Source organism: Caretta caretta, chromosome 11 (genome assembly GCF_965140235.1).
Source record: "Caretta caretta isolate rCarCar2 chromosome 11, rCarCar1.hap1, whole genome shotgun sequence".
Lineage (NCBI taxonomy): Eukaryota > Metazoa > Chordata > Testudines > Cheloniidae > Caretta > Caretta caretta.
Window position 1 is genome coordinate 66,410,163 of NC_134216.1, and position 20,802 is coordinate 66,430,964.

At 40.8% G+C, this 20,802-nt stretch overlaps 1 protein-coding gene across 6 annotated transcripts in view; it reads right to left on the reverse strand.

The window, feature by feature from the left end:
* ERBB4 (erb-b2 receptor tyrosine kinase 4) overlaps nucleotides 1–20,802 on the reverse strand; it is a 975,001-nt gene that overhangs the window by 280,708 nt on the left and 673,491 nt on the right. For all 6 annotated transcript variants that reach the window (XM_048869092.2, XM_048869089.2, XM_048869091.2 and 3 more), the window contains exon 4: nucleotides 9,426–9,560. In XM_048869092.2, coding sequence (XP_048725049.1) covers nucleotides 9,426–9,560 — 135 coding nt within the window. The remainder of the gene's footprint in view (nucleotides 1–9,425; nucleotides 9,561–20,802) is intronic.

Sequence of the window (20,802 nt, forward strand, 5' to 3'; positions counted from 1 at the left end):
TACTTTTCTGGAATGTCATTTTCCCTGTAGGTAGTTTCCAATTTAGATGTATACCTGGAATGATATACTAGCTCGTCTTAAAGTTGGCTTTAAGTATGAATTAGGCACCGCCTACTTTCCCTCAGCCTACATACAGTAACGTATTTTTGTTCAATTTTAATCGTGATTTGTATTTATTTATTTAGGGATAAATCCTGCTCCTTTGAAAAGAAATAAAAAAGCTTGCAAGTGAACAGAGTAGCTTTGCATGAATCTTGCATAGAGCCTGAGTAATAGGGACAATGATAATTTTGCGCTTAGCCATAAGTTTGTCTTCTGACAAGAAGGAATCCACTGGTTTCAAGAAGAAATTTCTAGGTTGCGATGCCCATTTTGCATTGAGAGGGGCATCTCTGCTGAGGCATTGGCAACCAGGCTTCTGCTTTGATTACTTCATCCATCCAACCCACATAATAGTCTTCTGCCCTGTGCCAAGCCCAACTGTTCAGGCTTGGTACAGGTGGTAGTGTTTGGGCACTGACTCTACGTGATGAAATAATTAGGAAATTTGTTCCTCGTGCATCCATTTCAGATGGTGTGACACAAACCACTGGTGTGTAAAGGTATGACTTTCCATGGTAAAACTTCACCGTTGTTACCGGCCAAGGGAAGTGCCTCTCAGGAGGGTTAGCTGAGCATCTGCAATTTTGGATGTTTATCTGAACTTAATCCAAACGTCAGAGCCTTGGATTGTCATCTGTCCATGATAGGTACGCACATATTTGAGGTCCGGGCTACTACACTGTTCTGAACACAGGGCTCCCACAGACTTACTACAAAATGGAACATCTTAGGTGCAGATATGAGTCGAAATTTCTGGGTAGGCTAGTTACGTGTAAAAATGACTCCTTCCTAATATTTGACATGCTACTCCTGAAATGAGTTGCTGTGCTGTGTGAAGAATTGCAAGGTGTGATGGGGGTATACAAACCCCATGTGGGCTGGAAGTGGTTAAAGGGTAGGACTGGGCCCAGGTAGCCCCTCCTGGCCAGCCCTGCAGAGCATGCTCCAAATAAGAAAGGGTTCAAAAGGGAGCAACCCAGCTCAGAAAAGAAAGCTGGGGAGGAGGACAGGCCTCCCCTAAAGGCTCCTGCCACAGGTGCTGGAGAAGCCCCCTGGAGGGACTAAGACTGTATTCTGAGCCCGGTTGGGGCAGATGGCTTGGTTGCCTTTTCTTTTTACCTTATATTGGAGTGGAAGCTGGGGGAGAACAGCAGATGGCAGGAAGTGACCTGGGAGGGTTATTCGGAGGGCACCTTTTGTGGCCAGACACTGTTGGCTCTCCAAAAGCCCTGGGTTGGACCCTGGTGGAGTGGGAGGGCCCAGGTTCCCCTACCACTGCCCACCTCACCACAACTCTGCTTAAAAGAGAGCCAGAACTGCGAGACCTGCCCGCTGGGAGGTGGCACTAGGTGCACTAACCACTAGGGCTCTCAACCAGTGGCTCTCAACCTTTCTAGACTACTGTACCCCTTTCAGGAGTCTGTTTTGTCTTCTGTACCCCCAAGTTTCACCTCACTCATAAACCACTTGCTTACAACATCAGACATACAAATACTTCAATGTCAGCCCACTATTACTGAAAAATGGCTCACTTTCTCATATTTATTATATAATTATAAAATAAATCAAGTGGAATATAAATATTGTACTTACATTTCAGTGTATAGTATACAGAGCAGTATAAAAAGTCATGGTATGACATTTTAGTTTGTACTGACTTCACTAATGCTTTTTATGTTGCGTGTTGTAAAACTAGGCCAATATCTAGATGAGTTGATGTACCCCTTGGAAGACCTCTGCGTACCCCCAGGGGTACACATACCCCTGGTTGAGAACCACTGACTTAACCCACCGAGAGCTCTATTATACTGAATATTAAATCAATGGTTTGACTACCCTTCAGACCTTATTGTGTAGCCGCAGTAAACTACTGTATATCAACGCTATCCTTATATCACTTACCATCAGACACAAACACCATGTTGTTAATTCCCAGTAAGAAGAAGAATGCTTAGTGCTTCCATAGCACTTTACACCGACAAAGCACTATTCAAACATTGACTAATAAAATCCCAAGGCATACCATATAAAATATCCAGTGTTGTGTGCTTGAATAGGCACGTATGCATCTGCATATCTGATTTTTTTTATGGCCGATGGGAAGAATTAAAGGGATAAGGGACAGGCAATTTAGGTCCAAAGCTAGGATGATGAACAAACAAGCTATCACAAAATCTAAATTCAATAACAAAATATTTCCATATGTAATGTTTCTATATAATGTAAATGGATATGGTTTCTTTTTTAAAATAGTAACACATTTCCCTGCAACATCTGCAGCTCAAGCTTCGTGCTCCTACATAAGGTAGGAACCTCAAAATAAAACTGATTATAAACAACATTGAAACTGTCCAGTCTATTTTCATTTTTTAAACTGAAGTGCAAAACACTGAAAAAGAAAAAAGGCAGAAGTTCAACTAGATTTTAAAAAAATAATTCACCTTGTAAAATACAACGTAAAATATTAAGAACTGGCTAATTGAGCTCTCAAAAAGTAGCTATCAATGGATAGTCGTCATTGTTTCTGCTGGGCTTCAGCAGGGATGAGTTTTAGGCCCAACACTTTTCAATATTTTTATTAATGATCTGAAAGTAAATATAAAATTTGCAGATGACAGAAAGGTTGGTGGCATGGTAAATAATGATGAAGACAGGGCAGTCACACAGAGCGATCAGCATCACTCAGTAAGCTGGGCTCACTCACACAAAATGCATTTTCAAATGCCCAGATGCAAGGTCATATACCTAGGCACAAGGAATGCAGGCAACGCTTATAGCATGGGGGACTGTATCCTGGAAAACGGTGACTTTGAAAAGGCTTTAGTGGTCTTAATGGACAAACAACTGAACATGAGCTCCTAGAGTAATGCTGTGGCAAAAAGGGCTAATGCAATCACTGGATGGATAAAGAGAAGTATAAAAAGGAGTTGGGAGATTATTATACTGTATGGTATTGGTGAGACCAATATTAGTATATTGCATACAGTTCTAGTGACCGCATTTTAAAAGGGATGTTGAAAAACTAGAGAGGGCGGAAAGAATAACCACAAAAATTATTCAAGGGCTGGATATAATTCTTTACACTGAGAGACTTATGGAACTCAGTTTGTTTAGCTTACCAAAAAGATCGAGGTGACTTGATTACAGTGTATAAATACCTTCCTGGGGAGAAAATACGGGGTACTAAAGGGCTTTTTAAACATGCAGAAAAAGGAACACCAAGAATCAATGGCTGGAAGTGAAAGCCAGACATATTTAAATGAGAAAAAGGCAAAATAAAATAAATAAATAACTAGTGAAGGTGATTAGCCAGTGGAATAAACTACGCTAGGAGGTGATGGATTCTCCATCTCTTGATGTCTTCAAATCAAAACTGGATGCCTTTCTAAAAGATGCTTTAGTCAAACACAAGTGTTTGGGTTCTACACAGGGTAGCAGAATGAACTTTAATGGCATGTGATATAGAGGAAATCAGACCTCACAATCTAATGGTCCCTTCTGACCTTAAAATCTGCAATTCTATGAATAGTCTAAGATGGTGGTATTAGAACTCAGGAGGAATTTTTAATCTAATTGTTCCCATTAATGCGACACAGATCTAGCAGATCAAATACAAGCAGACAGGGAGTAATCTTTTTTCTAATCTATAAAACAATATAAAAAAATATACTGTTTCTGAGCTCCATGCTGAGCTTCCTACTTTGTTATATGAAGTGCATTATCAGGTGTTATTGTAGATAAAGCAATGATAGAATAGCATAACATTATGTATAAAAAAACACTGAAAATACAGTTACAGTCCATTAGCTTGAAACATTTTGCCAAAATTTGATTATTTCACAACTAATATGGGGCCTGATTTAAAGTCCATTGAGTTCAATGGGAATTCTTTCACTGACTTCAATAAGCTTTCAATCAGGCCCATAAACCTCAAGTCAGGACAGTACTTTAGCATGTGTTTAAGTTTCACTAACTTCAGTGCGGTCCTGTATAGGGGAGTTTTCCTGAATAATTTATTAAAGCATTACTAGTTTAAAAAAATACAAAATGGAAAGCAATTTTAATCTTTCTAAAAAGTTAGTGACTCCAGATACTTTCAGTATTTTTACATGCAGTATTGATTTACTTGAATTTATGCCATTTGCTATGTTCAATTATGTTAAATTAATAATTTGGACCCTTCAAGCTTTGCTAAAACAAATTCAAAATCTCAGAGCAAAGATCTGTCCACTCCAAATTTCTGAGTTTAACCCAGTTTTGTGTCAAATCCTGCAAAATTGTTCACTTTGCAAAATATGCATGGATCTAGGGCTCCTTGGGGCTAGGAAAGACATATGAGACTTTTTAGGCAAAATGGTAACAGATGCACAGACCACTGCAGCACAAAATAACATGAAGATTCTGTACAACATCATTAGGCGGCTGTCAGGCAGAAAAACAAATACCAGCTGACCAGTTCAAGACAATGAGTGCTACTTAACAATGAAGACATCAGAACAATTGAACATATGTAAGTAGTACTTTAATCAACTACTGAATGCTGAGCCAGTGGCCAATCCCCCAGCTAGAGGAAAGAGAAGATCTGGACATTGAACTAGGACCTATAACCAGAGTAGAAGGAGAGAGGGCTGTTCATTGGTTTAAAAAAAAAAATGTGGAAAGGCACCAATCCCAGCTAAAATTCCAACAGAGGTTCTTAAGTCAGATTTGAAGAACACAGCAGAAATTTTGACAGGCGTCTTAGATAGATGGGAAGAAGGAAAAAAAAAACGCAAACAAGTAGGAAAAGGGCCATATAGTGAAGGTGCCAAAGAAAGAATATCTATGTCAATTAGGCACTTTTGAAAAATCTCATCTTTATGTGCCAGGCCAGAAAAACGTTGGCCTAGGGTGAGCTAACATTGAAGAATATGCCTGAAATAATAATAATTTTGTAAAGTTTCAGATAAAAAGGTATTGTGAAGAAAAAAAATCACCTAAAATGGTAAACACTATTATTTGAGTGGAAAAATCAGAACACAGGACAAGGAGCCTCATCCTTAGACCCAGAACAGTGAAGCAGGGTTGGTCCACTGTTGCAGTATTAGTTTATTACATTTCAGTGATGCATAGTGAGCAGTATGCTGGCAGCTACTAGTTGTATTCTTCTTCAGAACAGTACCAACACCAACCATGTCATTCAAAAGCCGCACAGAAGAGTTTTTCTGCATGCATGTGTTGAGAAAATATGATGAGAATGCATCTAGGAAATAAAGGAGCAGCAGCGCTTAGTGTTAATTTACTGGTTTCAGAGGAGCAGCCGTGTTAGTCTGTATCCGCAAAAAGAAAAGGAGGACTTGTGGCACCTTAGAGACTCCTTTTCTTTTTGTTAATTTACTGGCACCATTGCTACCAGAGAGGTTAAGCTGCTTTGGCCTTTGCAGTTGGCTTCTTAGCACGGATACACCTAAGAGAGTCATTGCCCAGGCTGCAGAGAAGGAAAGCAAAGGAAAGTAATTCCTAGAGCCCATGGGCCAAACTCAGCTTTGTCGGAATACTGATGGAAGTAACTGCCGTGGAGCAGCTACAGTGACACGAACTCCGCAGCATGGTAGTGGTGTCACTTCAGGGCATTTTAATTTCATTCAGCTCTCTCGCCTTAACCCTACTCCCCCGGGTGCCCTGGAACAGCAGGGGAGGGCTCCAAGTGAAATTATCCCCCGTAGCAGTACTATTGTGCTTCAGGGCTTGTTTGCTGGTCTACTCCCTGGGGCGGAGAGCAGCACTGGGAGACTGGAACAAGGAAGTCAACAGTGGAATGTGGACGGTGGCTGTGATCTCTACATGTGCACATGGGTGCAAGGTCAGGACAGGAGGTTATAAATGCATTACCCTTTATGCTTGAGTTCAGTCTGTTCCACTTAGGTATATTCAGGGACTTGGGGATGGTAGGTGGGGTGGCCAAAGCTTGTCATTGTGAGATCCTTGTATCAAGTTGGAGCCGTGGCTGGTGACAAGCAGTGGGGAGGCTTTGCGTTCATTATTGAGGAGGCTTGATAACACCTCACTGTAGGTAGACAGGATGCTTGCAACCCTTAAAAATGTAGAGACCAGACCAAACACTTGGCACTAGCTGCCTTGCCAATTATCACCCAGTGTCTAATATGCCCCCTCTGAGGAAGAGTACTGAGGTGATGTAGGAGTAACTAGTCAAAGTATGTTCCTGCAAGTTGACCTCAATTCCTCCAGTCTAGTTTTAGATGTCAGCACAGCACACTATATAGACAATACTGCTCCCCATAGCTGATGATCTCATAGCAATGAGACAGGTAACACGTCTGCACAGACTCTATTGCATCTAACAGCCGCTGCTATGTCAGCATTGACAACGAGGTTTTGTAGTCATATCTGTATGATCTTGCAAGAGTAAATGAGGTGGCTCTCCCATGTGCTATTTCCCTGCTCTGTAACAGATAGTTCGGGTTAGTAAAGGGAACACCCTCTTCCTCCCCCAGGTGCTCTCGTAGAATTCTATCTGGTCATCTCTTCTACTTAACATGTTTCCACAGCAACTAATTAACTTTATTTAATAACTTCCTATATGCACTTAATAAAGCTTGGTGTAGTTTCTAAGATTCAGAGGCACCTGAAATTTCAGACAAATTCACATAAAACAGTACACTCATCTTGTATCCATAAACAGATCATCACACTACACCCACAGAATTTATGTTAAAAAAGGATCTAAGTCCTTCTGAAATACTCAGCATACATTTGATTGGTATAACCCAGGTCAGGCTGGTCCGGCTGTGTCCATGTTACCAGTGGATACGGGGACCTCTAAATCAAAAGTGCGAGGCATATGCCTCATCTTTTGCACTTCTGTACAGACTTCCACTCTGAGGGTTATAATTCAATGTTCAAATCATTTTACCAAGTCCTTTCAGTATCAGCACAAACAACTTGCATTAAGTCTTTTGCAAAGCACCAAGGTAACATATTCACTTTCCCCTAACTCTTGACAGGTGGTAATAAGATTCTCCCGTTTCTTTGAGTGATTTGATTTGAAGGCTTTTTTGTATACAACTACTTAATTGCAGCTATTTTGAAAGGGTGACGCCCGCACGTGGAACCTGAATAATATTTCAACAAGTTTTAAGAAGCTGTCATTTTCTCTGATGTCTCCCAAAGCCTCAGTACATTTTGTCATCCCATTTTAGCTATTTTTTAATAGAGTGGGGTTTAGTTTCCTATCTATGCACAATGTGTAGATAAAGGTAGTTTAGCTTTCCCAGGTACATCAAATATTTATATTACTTCTGTGTTTAATTTGGATAGAATCTGTATTTATTGTACGTGGATTTTTATATTTTTGAAAAGTACAACTAACTCTATGTGAGCCAGAAATGGAGAAAAATATATTTAAATTTGTTCCCACGTGGAGGTATTTATGAAGCTGTGATATAATGTCGCTCATGCATTTCATTAATAAAACAACACTGGTTAGATTACATTTGTAACTAATATACATGCATCCTATGGTCATGTGTTGGCCCTTTCCTGTGTTAAAATTTCAAAAGTAAAGCAAACAGAAGTTAAAGACAAAAAGCAGTAGGCCTGTATATTTTCTTTTTTTTTTTTTGTCCTGAGGTTGGTAATAATGATTGCTACATTAATTTAGGATGAGGTTTCCATAAGAACTTGGCATTGGCTTAGCTCTGCTTCCACTGAAGTCAGTGGTAAAACTCTCAGAAACTTCAGTGGGAGTACTGAAAAATCCATGCTTAAATGTCTCATTCATTGCATTGGTTTTTGTTGATTTTTCAGGATCAATGCAAAAACAAAAAAGAAAACAAAATCAAAACAAGAGAAAATTTGAAATTAAGTCTGCTGCTTGTTGCAGTGGGTCACTCTGAAGAGGTTCTTTCTATTTCAAAAGGTTACACTGATTTGATTCCCTGTACTTAAAATGGGGAAAATCAGTGGGGAATTCTCCAGCAAAATAGAATGAACTTTTTAGGAGCCACAACTGTTGCTGTATAAATCAGAGACACATAAAGGTACCTGCTGGGAGGCAGAAGCTGTTGATCAGCTCCTGAGCTGGAGGATGCAGGAACCATGAAATCTGACGGGCCCCTGGAGGAAATGAATGCTCACAGCCGACTAGGAGATGGGACCCCTGTCTGTCAAGCGGCTGTGTTCTCTTTTTTCCGGTTGGGAGAGAAGACAGACGGGGAAAGGCCAGCTCACTGTTAGAGCGAAGGCTAGTATGGTGTGAAGAACAAGTACATGTGTTCAAAATGGATTCTTCTTTATGAATATGGGCGCAAATCCTGTGGCTCCTACCCAGGGTGTAGTTTTGTTCTGCACTTTTCCCTTTAAGCCTCCTCTGCTCCCATCCAATTTGGAGCGGCTGCAGAGGCTAGCAGGGCCATCAGTATAACTTAGATAGCCCTTGGAGACTGCCTAAGATACAACAGCCTGTCCCCATTGCCCAGTATCCCTACAGAAATATATGGGCTCCAGCCCTGCCTCCTGAAACCTTCAGCAAACCCTTGTGGCAGGGCTCTCCAAGGTCTTGTAGATTTACATCCAGCGGTGCCAGGGTCAACCCCTGCAGATAATAGCCCACCCAGGAGCGTTGGGTTACATAATCATACTCTATTATGGATGTAATTTACTACCACCTTTCCACATTAGGTTTCATATTATTACTATAGCATCGCATGGGGGAATAATAGCGGTACTGAGAAATATGACTCTTTTTTCCCAAAATATTATTGATTAATGATTCCTTAGTGCTGGAGGAATATGTCAACTGGTTAATACAATTCTACGTACGCTCAAGGTCTGGGAAAGAGGGAAACATTCTGTTTAAAAACACTTGGTTACTCTGTATCTTTTTTTTTTTCCTGTGTGTCCTTTGTATTGCTAGGATTATACAGGAAAACAGTTCATTTCTCATCTAAACTAATAATAACCCTGTGTTTGTACCAGAATTACTACAGCAACTAATTATGATGTCACAAACAGGGGATTGTGACTTAAGGCAGAGAACAAGCAGCAGGAGCAAAGAAATCCTAACAATACATATCCTGTCTTCACACCAGCACTCTACTAATAAATAGGAAAGAAAAAAATACAGAAAATACACACGTAAAAAAAAAATCACTTCTAGACAAAACACTTTTCCAAAGGAGTCAATGAATTTTTAAAGCACCAACAGTAAGGAAGGAGAATTTGCTAACAGTCTTTTAAAGCAGGATCCATGGAATACCTGGGACTGTATTTATATTATGTCATGATGTACTCATTACAAGGCTGGAAATAAAACCAATACTTACATCCGGAGCTGCCATTTGTTGGAACCAAAGTGAAGTTGGAAGCCCGTGGGTTACGCACGATATCCTGCCAATGAATGGTGTCGGCGTAGCAAAGAAACTTGTTCTGGCCAACATATACCCCTCCATTCAGTATTTCTGTATCAAAGAAGAAGACGACAAATCCTTCAGCATTGAGATGTACAGCTGATTAAATATATTGCTTCTAGGGGTGGGGAAGGAACATTGATTTTAAATGTGAGTATTATGGCTAAAATCCCTTGTAACTCTCCGAAAATCAAAGAGCAAGCAGCTAGCAGAATTTGAAAACTGAAACCATCTATTTACACACAAAAGAGTCCTGACGAAGATAGCCACAGATTACAGTGCAAACTCTTCATACCAGTCATACAAAGGGATTTGACAGTCTCCAGATGAGTTTGTGGGAACAACACCTGCTGTTCTAGTCTACTTAGGAATGTACCCCTCATTTATTTGTGTGTGTGTGTGTAAATGTCCAAGATTTTGTTGAGATAAAATAATGAAATGATACGCTCTTCTAGTCTGAATCAGACACGCACAATCCCATGCTGTAAATGTAATTAAAAACATATGAACTAAATGGTCTTACTGGCAGTGGGAAGAAAGGAATTCTCTTATTTAGGACTGGTAGAATTTGGGGCATGTGTCATGACCATGGAAAAGCACTTTCTAGAATTACACTTCTATGCAGTCTATCTGAAAGGTTATCTTCATTCTATTCTCTACTGATAAGAGATGGTTCTGTGCAGGACTTGCCAACTCTCAGGTTAAATACTCTAGAGTCTTCTATGATAAAGGCCAGACTCTCACATGCACCTGAAATACAGTTGCGGAGAAAAGCTGTGTGTTTGTGTACCACACTTTGGCCTTATGGGCCAGGTTCTGGACCCCAGACACAGCTCCTCTGCTCTTCATCAGGCAACTGAGAATTCTCCTGACTGATACCATCACCACCACCCTTGCAGCCCTTAGCATAGCGGGTGTATGCAGGGGAGTGGAAATAGACAGAGTATTAGGATTGGGCCACATGTTATCCTGGGGGTAACAGAAATAGCCTCTCTCCTTTCAAGCGCATGTCTTCTCAACCATATATTTAATTTCTAATTATCAGCAACTACTTATTTTTTTTTCCTATCTAAACTGTTTTATGATGAAAAATTGGGGGTTTTGACAAAAGGATTTTTTTGGTGTGAAAATATTGGCTTCAATTTTTCATTGAAAAACCAAAACACCCAAACCCAGAAACATTTTGATTTGGAAGATCAGTTCTCCCCATTCATCTCTATGGGCTGTGCTCCCCAACAGGACTGCCTCTCCTATGATGCACCATGACCAGGGACTACCATTAAGGAGACCATGGTGCATAGTGAGAACTGTAGTCTCACTAGGGAGCCCAGTGTATAGAGTAGAATGGGATCATGAGGCACCCGGACTACAACTTCCATAAGGCACTGTGGCAGCATTTGCAAATCAAATCAAAATATTTCAGTTTCCAGACAAAATATTTTGGGTTTTGAATTTCTGGTGAAAAAAATGAAATTTTCCTTGGAGAATTTAGATAAAAACTGTTCTTTACACTTTTGTCAAAATTTTCCATGAAAAAAAGCTCAGTAAACACCATTGATTATATCCCCAAAAATATTTTGCATTCCCTTGAAGAAAGTCTCCTATTCTAGAAGAGTTGTCATCAGAAAATGTGACTTATCAGCTCCCAAAATTGAGTTTTGTAATTGAATCTGGTTCCGTAAAAGATTCTGCCCCTCCTGCTTTGTTCTTTTTCAGAACAAGTCAGTAAGATGAAACCCATCTGCTTTTATCCAAAATACACAGATCCACCTTGGAAAACTCTAGAAAACACGGAACTTGCAGCACAAGGCAAGGTAGGGCTCAGATGGCTTTGCACCATCCTGAATGGGCTGCTCCAGGGGGTAAAGTTGTCCTTGAAGTAACAGACAACCCTGAGAAGCTGTCTTAATGACCGCAGCTTCTGTGGATGGCAGCCCAGGCCAGAATTTCTGCAGTGATGTGTATGTGCTCCACCCCTGCTCTGAAATGCACCTTCTGTTACTGAGGACACCATGTATGCCAGGGCTTTCGATGGGGTCCTTGGTAGGGTGACCATATTTACCGAAGCAACATCTGGACACAGTGCAGGGCTGGTCTGAGCAATCTGGCATCCTGAGCCCCACCCTTACCCCACACAGGGCTGGCCTGAGCCACCTGGCATTGCTGCTTGCCCAAGCCCCATGCTACTAGGGACTGGGGCTGACTGCCCAAGCCCCGCACTGCCCTGGGCTGGCTGCCCGGGACTGGGGCTGACCGCCTGAGCCCCGGGCTGACTGCCCAAGACCCGCCACTCAGCACCTCATGTCACCACTAGCCTCCCCAAAGGCTCCTCTGCAACCCCCCTAGGAGGATGCAATCCACTTTTTTGACTAAACTGGGGTTTGTTCCACTTGCTCTTGCCAACTGATTAGAGCAACTTGCAACTGGGACAAATGCCCATTTTTGCCAAAAATGTGTGGACGTCGGGGACAGGGCTTAAAAAGGGGGACTGTCCCGGCCAAAACAGGACTTATGGTCACCTTAATCCTTGGGCAACATTCAGCTGTCCTCAGAAATCCTTCCCCAGCTTACAGTCCCCTGTACACTGATCCAGTCCTTTCTCCTGGCCTAAAGGGGCCAGAGTGGGAGTGAGGATCTCACTTTAGGGGCCTGACAGCTGTAATGTTTCCTTGAACATAGGACCTGTAATTTACAGCAATGCAAGCAAGATAAAAACAGACAAGTAGGCAGAAGAAGACAGACAGGAACCCTACAGACTTCCCCCGCCCCCTCTATGAAACACCTGAAGTTCCTGTTCCCTGAACTCTTTCTAGGAAATTAAAATAGGAGATAGCATAAAATGCACTGCGGGAGCTGTCATTCTAACTGTGCAGATAGGAGCTAATCCATGTACAAGACATATTAGAAAGTGATACTCACAATGGAAATGTACTTTAACCATAACTTCCTGAAATATAATCTTTGTTACCGTTTGTCCTCTTTGTTTCTAAAATATTTTTTGCTAATTTGTGATGTTATTAGTATCTAGTCATTACATAATTTCTGTGGCAATGCTTACTTTTTGTTTAAGCATTCCTTATTTCTCTATCTCCTTAAAGATCTGATTTCTCAAATCTCAGTAGAGCAGGCTATTCTCCTCGAGGTAGAAGCAGCAGTAGCAGGATTTCTTTTCAAAACAATTTCTTTTCACCTTCCAGAAATCCTGTCGGTTCCACTGTTTCCCCTCTTGTTTTTCAGTGTTTCAAAGCACTGGACAAACTTTTAGCCATGTGACTCTCATTAAAGTTAATGAGAGCAGGAGACACTCCGTGTTACAGATGCAAGTCCCAGCAAAGAAAATGTGAAGGTTACTTATTAAGGGCATCTTAGAATGACATTAAGGGGTGCAATTGCTGCTAGGAGTGGCATCCTTCTTAAGGAGACATTAAAAGTAACTCTTGACTACTTTAGGGATGATTAAGGTTATTTGTAGTCTAGAGATCCAGAGCAAATCTTTAAAAACTTCTCAGGGGAATATTAACATCTACAAACACTAAGGAAATAAGACCCTGCATTTTTCACTACGAATATTAGGATTTACATACCATGGAAAGGAGATAGTCTCCATAAAATAACATGAAATAAGGGATCACATGCAAACTCGTCCTTCCTCCACATTAATCAGTTACCAGTATTGACATTTATTTCTAGGAAATCTTTGGTTTAAGAGCTTGTCTTTTCCACTGAAAAGGGGCTTAAAATGGAGACAATAATAACTATTTTGCACAGAAAGGAATCCAGATTAGAGGTAGACTACTGATCTGTCTGTATGATATTCTTATGATCCCTGACATATCCCACACAGCAGCTGCTAGCAATTCTGTCCCAAGAGAAAGGCAGGATTTAGCAGGACTTTTGAAAACATGATTAGCGACCATTTCTCCTTTTTATCCCATTGACACGGGATTAGCAAATCTGTCCCAAATCCTGATCCAAAAAATATTGTCTGACATACATTGAAGAATTGAAGAGCCACCTTCCTCTTCTGCTAATAATTTACAAATCGGTTTTAAATAGTGTTGTTATCAATTGATATATCTGACTATCCGCCAAAGGCATAATTTATTTATACATGCATTCACTTGACAATGCTTATTAAAAATGGTCTCAGTTTGCTCGATAGGAAACTTCTGTACATTCTGATACACTCAATAGCCCTCTACTCTAGTTTCAATGGGGCTACGTGTGGAGTAAGAAGCTACTAATTGTGAAAAAGGGTTTAAGAATCAGGTCCCTTTCCTGCAACTACAATAAATCACAAGTTGTCACTAATGTTAACTCAAGGTAAACGTAACAAGTTCTCTGACTTCTATTAGCCACCCTTAATTTCAATAATAAGCATTGCATTCATAGACAGGTAGACTTTAAGGTCAGAAGGGACCATTGTGATCAGTTGGTTTGACCTTCTGCTCATTGCAAGCCACAGAACCTCACCCACTCCTCGTCTGCTCTGGCCTTTCTTAGACCCTTCTACAGTCATTTACACTTGTGCAAGTTCAGGGCGATAATGCTTTAGACCCACTGTGCACTGGTGCAAATAATGTGTTTGGTTTGTTTACATTTTGTATTGTGCTGGATGAAAGACTTGCCTTTAAAAAGTAAAGTTCAGCCTGCACAGCAATTAAAACCTGATTTCCCTCTGCACTGTAACCATACAAAACTGAAACCAAAACCAGGTGGGGCAAGTATGTGCTATGCATTTAATATTAGTTTGACTTTGTGTTCTTGGGGCCAGAATTTTCAAAAGATCCCAGCACCCACCCAGATTTTCAAAAGAGCACAGCTCCCTGTTAAACTCCACGTTGAATGCTGAATGATTTTCAAAATCTGGCCATAGGTGCTACATAGGGAGCAGATGATTGCTTTGCACTTTGAAAATTTGGCCCCATGCATGATAGGCATGTATCACTGAACACAATGGAACAGAAATAAAGAATATTTTGCCATTACCACCAAGCTTTGAACTAGCTTCCAGCTAATGACCCAGATAATCTTTACTTGAAATTGTATAATTGAGATGGAAGACTGTCCGGGGTTTCTCGTTGATACGCAGCATCCGCATCCGTGAGCTTTTGACTATGCTTTGACTATCCGTGAGCTTTTGAGCTTTGAATACAGAAGGTTAAATCTCTCATTTTCATTATCAAACTGCCCCCATTTCCCCAATACAAATGTGACATTTCAATTTTACACAGTCCAACTCTTCTTAAATCATCTGTACAAAAACTTCAGATCTTGATTGATGATGGATGAGCTATTTTCTCCTAAACCACCCAGTTCTCATTACCCTTTAAAGACATAGCTTATTAATAATGGACCTGAAGTGTGTTCCCGGTGGGCCATCAGCAATCCACTGTGCTAGTAGCTCAAAAGATTTGGTTTAAGGAGCAGGCATGAAATTTCCAGGCCAAAGCCATTCTGGAGGTGATGTATTCAGCTTCCTGGATGAAATATGACAAGATTGTAAGAGTAATACAGATATGACAACAGATTGGTGGGTGATAATGGGGAGATGTGGCAATGTCAGCATCCGGAGAAGTATCAACAACGGTAATGGATGCTGACCTTGAAAATTAAGGACAGACAGCCTCAGTCTGGAATATCTAATCTTGCATGATATACTGTGAAACAGAGCTTTTGTTTGGTTTCCAGAGAAAAGTCTTAGGAGGTATAAGATGGTCTCCAGTTTTGTTTCTGAAATTCAGATTTGCAATCTCTCTTCTGACTGGTTACAGTGGATGTTTGACGACATCCTTGCACCCGGTTGAATACTTATCGTTCTCCACTCCTTAAAAATAAAATGCTAACAAAAACATGGTATCTCTCTCTCTCTCTCTCTCTCTCTCTCTCTTTCCCTGCCCTCTGGTTTGATAAATCCCAAGGTAGAACTTTAATTTTTAATCCGGAGTTGTAATATCACTTTCAGATCCAATGGAGAAAATATTTAGGGACAGATTCGGCTCTCAGACAGGCGCACACAGCGTCCATTTGAAATAGGAGTGAAAGCTGTCAGAGTTGCTCAGAGTTAAGGATACCTTATGGGATCTGAAAATACCTTGCTGCCTTAATCTGCACAGGAAATTGGGAGAAGTAGAACATCAGTGATTGTGCTGTAGACAGGCCATTTATGACTGTTCAAGAGAAGAGCCTTTCTTGTGTTGCTTGAACAGATGGATAAGAAGAGAGGTCCTTGCCCCAGAGAACTTGCAGTCTAAACAATGTGCAAAGATGGGGGAAAGGATGCAACAGAAGCCTTTTCCTTCACCTACTGTTCTGTTTTATTTTTTTTTTTGTTAGAATGATAATATGTGCTTTTTTATAAGAGCTTTTTCCTTCATACTTCTGCCTTATTCTACAATGAAGTCACAATCCTGGTTGCTCACATCACAACTGCCATTCCATGGTAAAGACTAAAGCTGGTCAAACTATTCATTACAAATAATATTTGATGGATTTACCCACTTTTGGTAATTAGCAAACCAGTTATAAACTGATCCTGATGTTCTAATCTGCTCATTTTTCAGAAATATTCTCTGCATGAGACATTTTTGTAGATGGATGGATGGATGGATGGATTGTCTGTGAACTGTTTGCTTTAGCTACGAGTTACTAATGTTCTGTGCTAGGTTACCTAAGTCACATGGTAAGAGTTCTGCTCCATTACTGGCTGACTGAGACTTTTTAAGGAGCAGATATTATGGGTTGCTCATTTCTGGTCTGACATTCTGGGTGAATAATCATTCCTAAAATATTAGAGATTCATAAATATGTGTTTTTCTTCAAACGACTGGCAGCTTTCCAAATAACGAGGACAGTGTCCCTATGACTCATAACAAACTGGACTTGGTGCTTTATTTTAAGAAAATATGGGAGTGACAGGATTTTCCTTTTTTTTTTTAACCCGTCAAGTAGCTCTAGTAATGATGATAAAATTTTTGCATTCACTTCAGAATCAAGTGACAAGAGTAGGTGGGGCTATTCTCTGTTCTCAGAACCTGTTGCAGCCTTTATGCTGGAGTGGAAGATGGTGTTCTTTTTAGAGCCAAATCTCAGGGCAGATTTTCAAATGTAGTCAACAGGACTTGTGCTTCAGAATCCTTTATCCCACTTTGTAAATCTCCCCAGTGGAAACTTTGAAGCTGACATTTACCCAGTGTATTGGGTATTTCAGGCAGCAGCAGCAGACCGAGCGTAGAGTTCTCTACCTGCTATATTAGGCAGAAATGCAATGATTAGACACTAATAACTTTCCAAATTTGCAAAAAAGATTTTAAAAGCAAAGAGGACAAAAGCTAAAAATGATTATATTTAAGTAAATGATATTTAAAATACATTCCCATTGTGAACATCTCTTTCCACTGCTTCTTGAACGGAGATTAGCTCCTATCTGCACAGTTAAAGAGCATAAAATGCACTAAGGGAGCTGTCATTCCATTTTCTACTCTTATCTCCCAGAAAGAGTTCACTGAAAAGGAACTTCAGGTGTTTCATATGGAGGCGGAAAAAAAATCCATCATTATTTTATTTTATTTTTTGGTCTACCTTTCTCTGCCAACTTGTTTTTATAATCTGGGATCTCTGCCTTTTTCCTTTTGTTTATTGTTTAACATTATCTCTTGCTTTCAGTGCAGTAAATTAAAATTAGATGTTTACTTTATGATGATGAGTTCATTATACTGTAACTCTATTGCATATTGATCACATTTGTGCTTCATTTGCTTAACACATATCAGGGTTTATTAGGTCTTTTCAAGTATTGTTCTTGGTAAAAGAGCAGCAGGAAGCAAATCGCATTGGGGCCAGATGCTGAGCCAATGTAAATCAAATGCAGTTCTACAGATGTCAATGGAGTTGGGCTGATTTGCACCAACTGAGGACCTGGCCCAAGAGGAGAAAGAAGAGACAAACTGACAAGGAGGAATGAGTGTGGATTCAACAGAAAGGAAGGAGGAGAGCAAAAGTATTTGAAAGAGAAAACTAACCTCGGAACTTGCATTAGCTTTCTTATATTTAAAGGCCAGATTCTGAGATCCTTTGTCCAGTTCACTAGTGCCTTCCTTCATGAGTGACCTTGTTAACTTCAGTGAGATAATCCTTGGACAGAGAGACTATTCATTGGGAAATAAGGGTATAAGGGTCATGGCAATGGAGAGTTAGCGCAAATAACTGGAGACAACAGAAGCAGCTAAATTAAGCAAATAAAGCCAAAAAGACCCTACCTATTATCATCTTGTTCTGAGCAACAGGACTTAAGAGCATGATTAAAAGTAAAATCCTTGCATAGTCTCTCTTGTTATAGTTTATCTCATCTGGGGGTTTTGTTGCTGTTGCTGATCTTGCATTATTGTGACTTACAGTAAATCAGTGGATACCTTCCTAAAGGAAGTGTGAGAACTGAATTTGGAGGTGACTGTTTCTTTAATCTCCTCCTTCCTTTTGCTAGCTTGCTGCACACTCCCACTTTCCATGGTGCTGCTCTCACACTTTCCATCAAAATCTGAAAGAAAACCGGTCTGCATTGCTGCCTTTCTTCACTGGTATCCAAGTGAGTTGGGATCATTTTCATGTTAGGCAGGTCACTCAATCACTCAGTTTCCCTATGATAAACGAGAAGACTAAGAGCTTAGCTAGCTCACAGGTGTGTTATTGAAGCCAAATTCATTAAAGCAAGGTACCTTGGAGTTCTTGAATGGGAAGTGCTCCAAAAGTGTCAAGTATTAATTATTATCATCATCATTATTACTGACAACAATCCACTGCTGCCCAGTTCACCTCACTCTCATCTCTCTGATCTCCAGGTGGACCAAAACTCAGCCGCTAAAATCTTTTCCCTTCCATTCTGACCGTGTCTTCCCACTCCACGTAATCTGCTTTGATCTGGTAACTGATGGACCAACTCTACAAGTTCAACTCAACTCCGCATTCCCCACTTTCACAAGGCATGGGTACTGCAGGAGAAAAGTTATGTGATCATGTAATTACAGACTGCATTATAACGTAGACACATGGGGACCTGAATTAAGGTTGCACTGGCAACCTCAATTCTGGCATTTTCAAACTTCTGAGTGCTTCATTTTACAATCTTAACATTCTTTTAACGTGGTTTCTTAGAATGGAATACACGTATACACCACCATAAGAAGGATTAATCGTAATAGTCATAAGCACAATGGAAATGTTTATCTTTAACAACTTATCTTCCTGCTTTCATAAAGGCATTTTCCATTTTTATTGTGCAATTTCAGTAACAAATAGAATCGAACATAGAAAAAGCAAAGGAAAGAAATACGTCCTATTTTCATGTGTGTGACATGTTGTAAAATAAGTGATAAAGTATTTGTCACACAGAATCTGTATCTGTGTCACTGTTCAGACTCCCATGCTGGGGATATACAGACTTCCACCCCCTGCTGCTTCAGGAATGAAAGAATCGCTGCCCCTTTGGTCTCAAAATCTTTTGGCTTCTGTTTTAAAAAAAATGAAATCAAATTATTCAAGTGATAATGAGTCTCCGATAAAGTGTCTGTGGATGGTACCAAGTGTCTGTGGATGGTACCACTTTAAAGGCTGATGCCAATAAGAGACATGCGTATCTGAATAAGAAGGGCAATACTGCTCCAACAGTCAGAGACAAATGGTCGGTTTGTTTATAACACCTGTTTAAAGATTTCATGTGAGGGCAGGATCATCGGCTGGGTGTGTTTGCACTAAGGTAAGAAGCTTGTTCTAGGGAATAATTAGGTGGATTCTGTTGTCTCGCAGATGCAAACAGCTTGTTATTTCACCTGTATATAAGAAAGATGACAGAGGGAGCGGACCTAGGGTGTGGGCTGAGAAGTCAAGAGGAAGGAACCTTAAGCTCATCTTATTTTTCTTTTCTTTGCTGGAAGGGGGCAATTTGGGACACTGCATCATGTGTGAAACTGTGACCATAGAGCAGGGGCAGGTGCTCACAGTCACCGGTAAATATCTCACCCAAACGACAACACAGCAGTTTGTTCCTTCCTAATAATTCCTCTTCTAACACACGATTATTTGACTGTGCTCATCTTAGAGACGCGCGAGCAATAGCAAAATTGCTTCAGCAAATTGCTGAAAAGGATTTCAGTGACAAAAAACACAGCTGTGGCCCTCTGAACATCTCACAGCTGATAAATCTGTTGAATTTCAAGTGTGTCGCTTCCCTAATCCCCTTCTCTGCTCTCATTCAGCTACTCCCTTTTGGCTGAGCACCGGTAGGACAGCAGGAAGAGGGGAAGAGGAAATGAAGCTTGCCTGCTCAAAGAGCACTGCTGATTGACTAAGGGAAGGAACTGCAGTGGAATCATCCCTCCTCCCAAAATCCCCACTGGAAGCCAGCAGGTCTGTGAGCTGGCTTGACAGAGGGACCATAGGGTGTGTCACAATGAGATCTCCCAGAACTGGGAGTAGTTGCTCCTGTCTATTAACAGCTCACGAAAGCTTATGCTCAAATAAATTGGTTAGTCTCTAAGGTGCCACAAGTCCTCCTTTTCTTTTTGCGGATACAGACTAACGCGGCTGCTACTCTGAAAAAAGTTCTCAGGTGATAATCCTGCCGGGCACTACCCAGTATTTCTATGAGCCCACTGTCCAAAGTAGCTAATCCAGTCTGCCCCTGGCAGTCTCCTTTCACGTGATCGGGGCTCCTGGTGCCAAGTGTCCTAGAACACCATTCAATAAAAGATACACGGGATTTGTCGTTACACATTCTGCTTCCCACTCCATGGGACATTTAACATTTTTCACTCTTGAACTGCCAGGTCTGACTCAAAGCAGAGTGATACAGCACTACTGCAGCAAGAGCTTTCTGGTCTGTCAGACAGATCAGCTCCAGACAGGTGCTGAAGTAAGCGGCAAGAAGATAATCCTTTTTGTCCTCTTACGTTGGATCCAGGCCCAATTTCTTCCATAGCTTGTCTGCTGTTGGTTCTGTGATTACAGCTTCTCTCCAGAGGATGTAGAATATTAATTCAATGTGTGGCTTACATCATTAAGCATGGGTGGCCAGTGGAGGGAATTCTGACACTGCTCCCCTGTGATTGCAGGCGGCATCAGTTAGCTGCTATCACACCTGCAGACTCTAGAAGCATCCTCTAGACATGTCCTTTCAGGAGCAAGCAGCATACCAAAGCCACAAACATGACAAAAGGCACTTAGAAACAGTTCCATGCCCACTGCTCCCAGCTGTGTTACTAACTAGGGACAAGGAGTGCCCCTTAGCTCTTTGCATGGG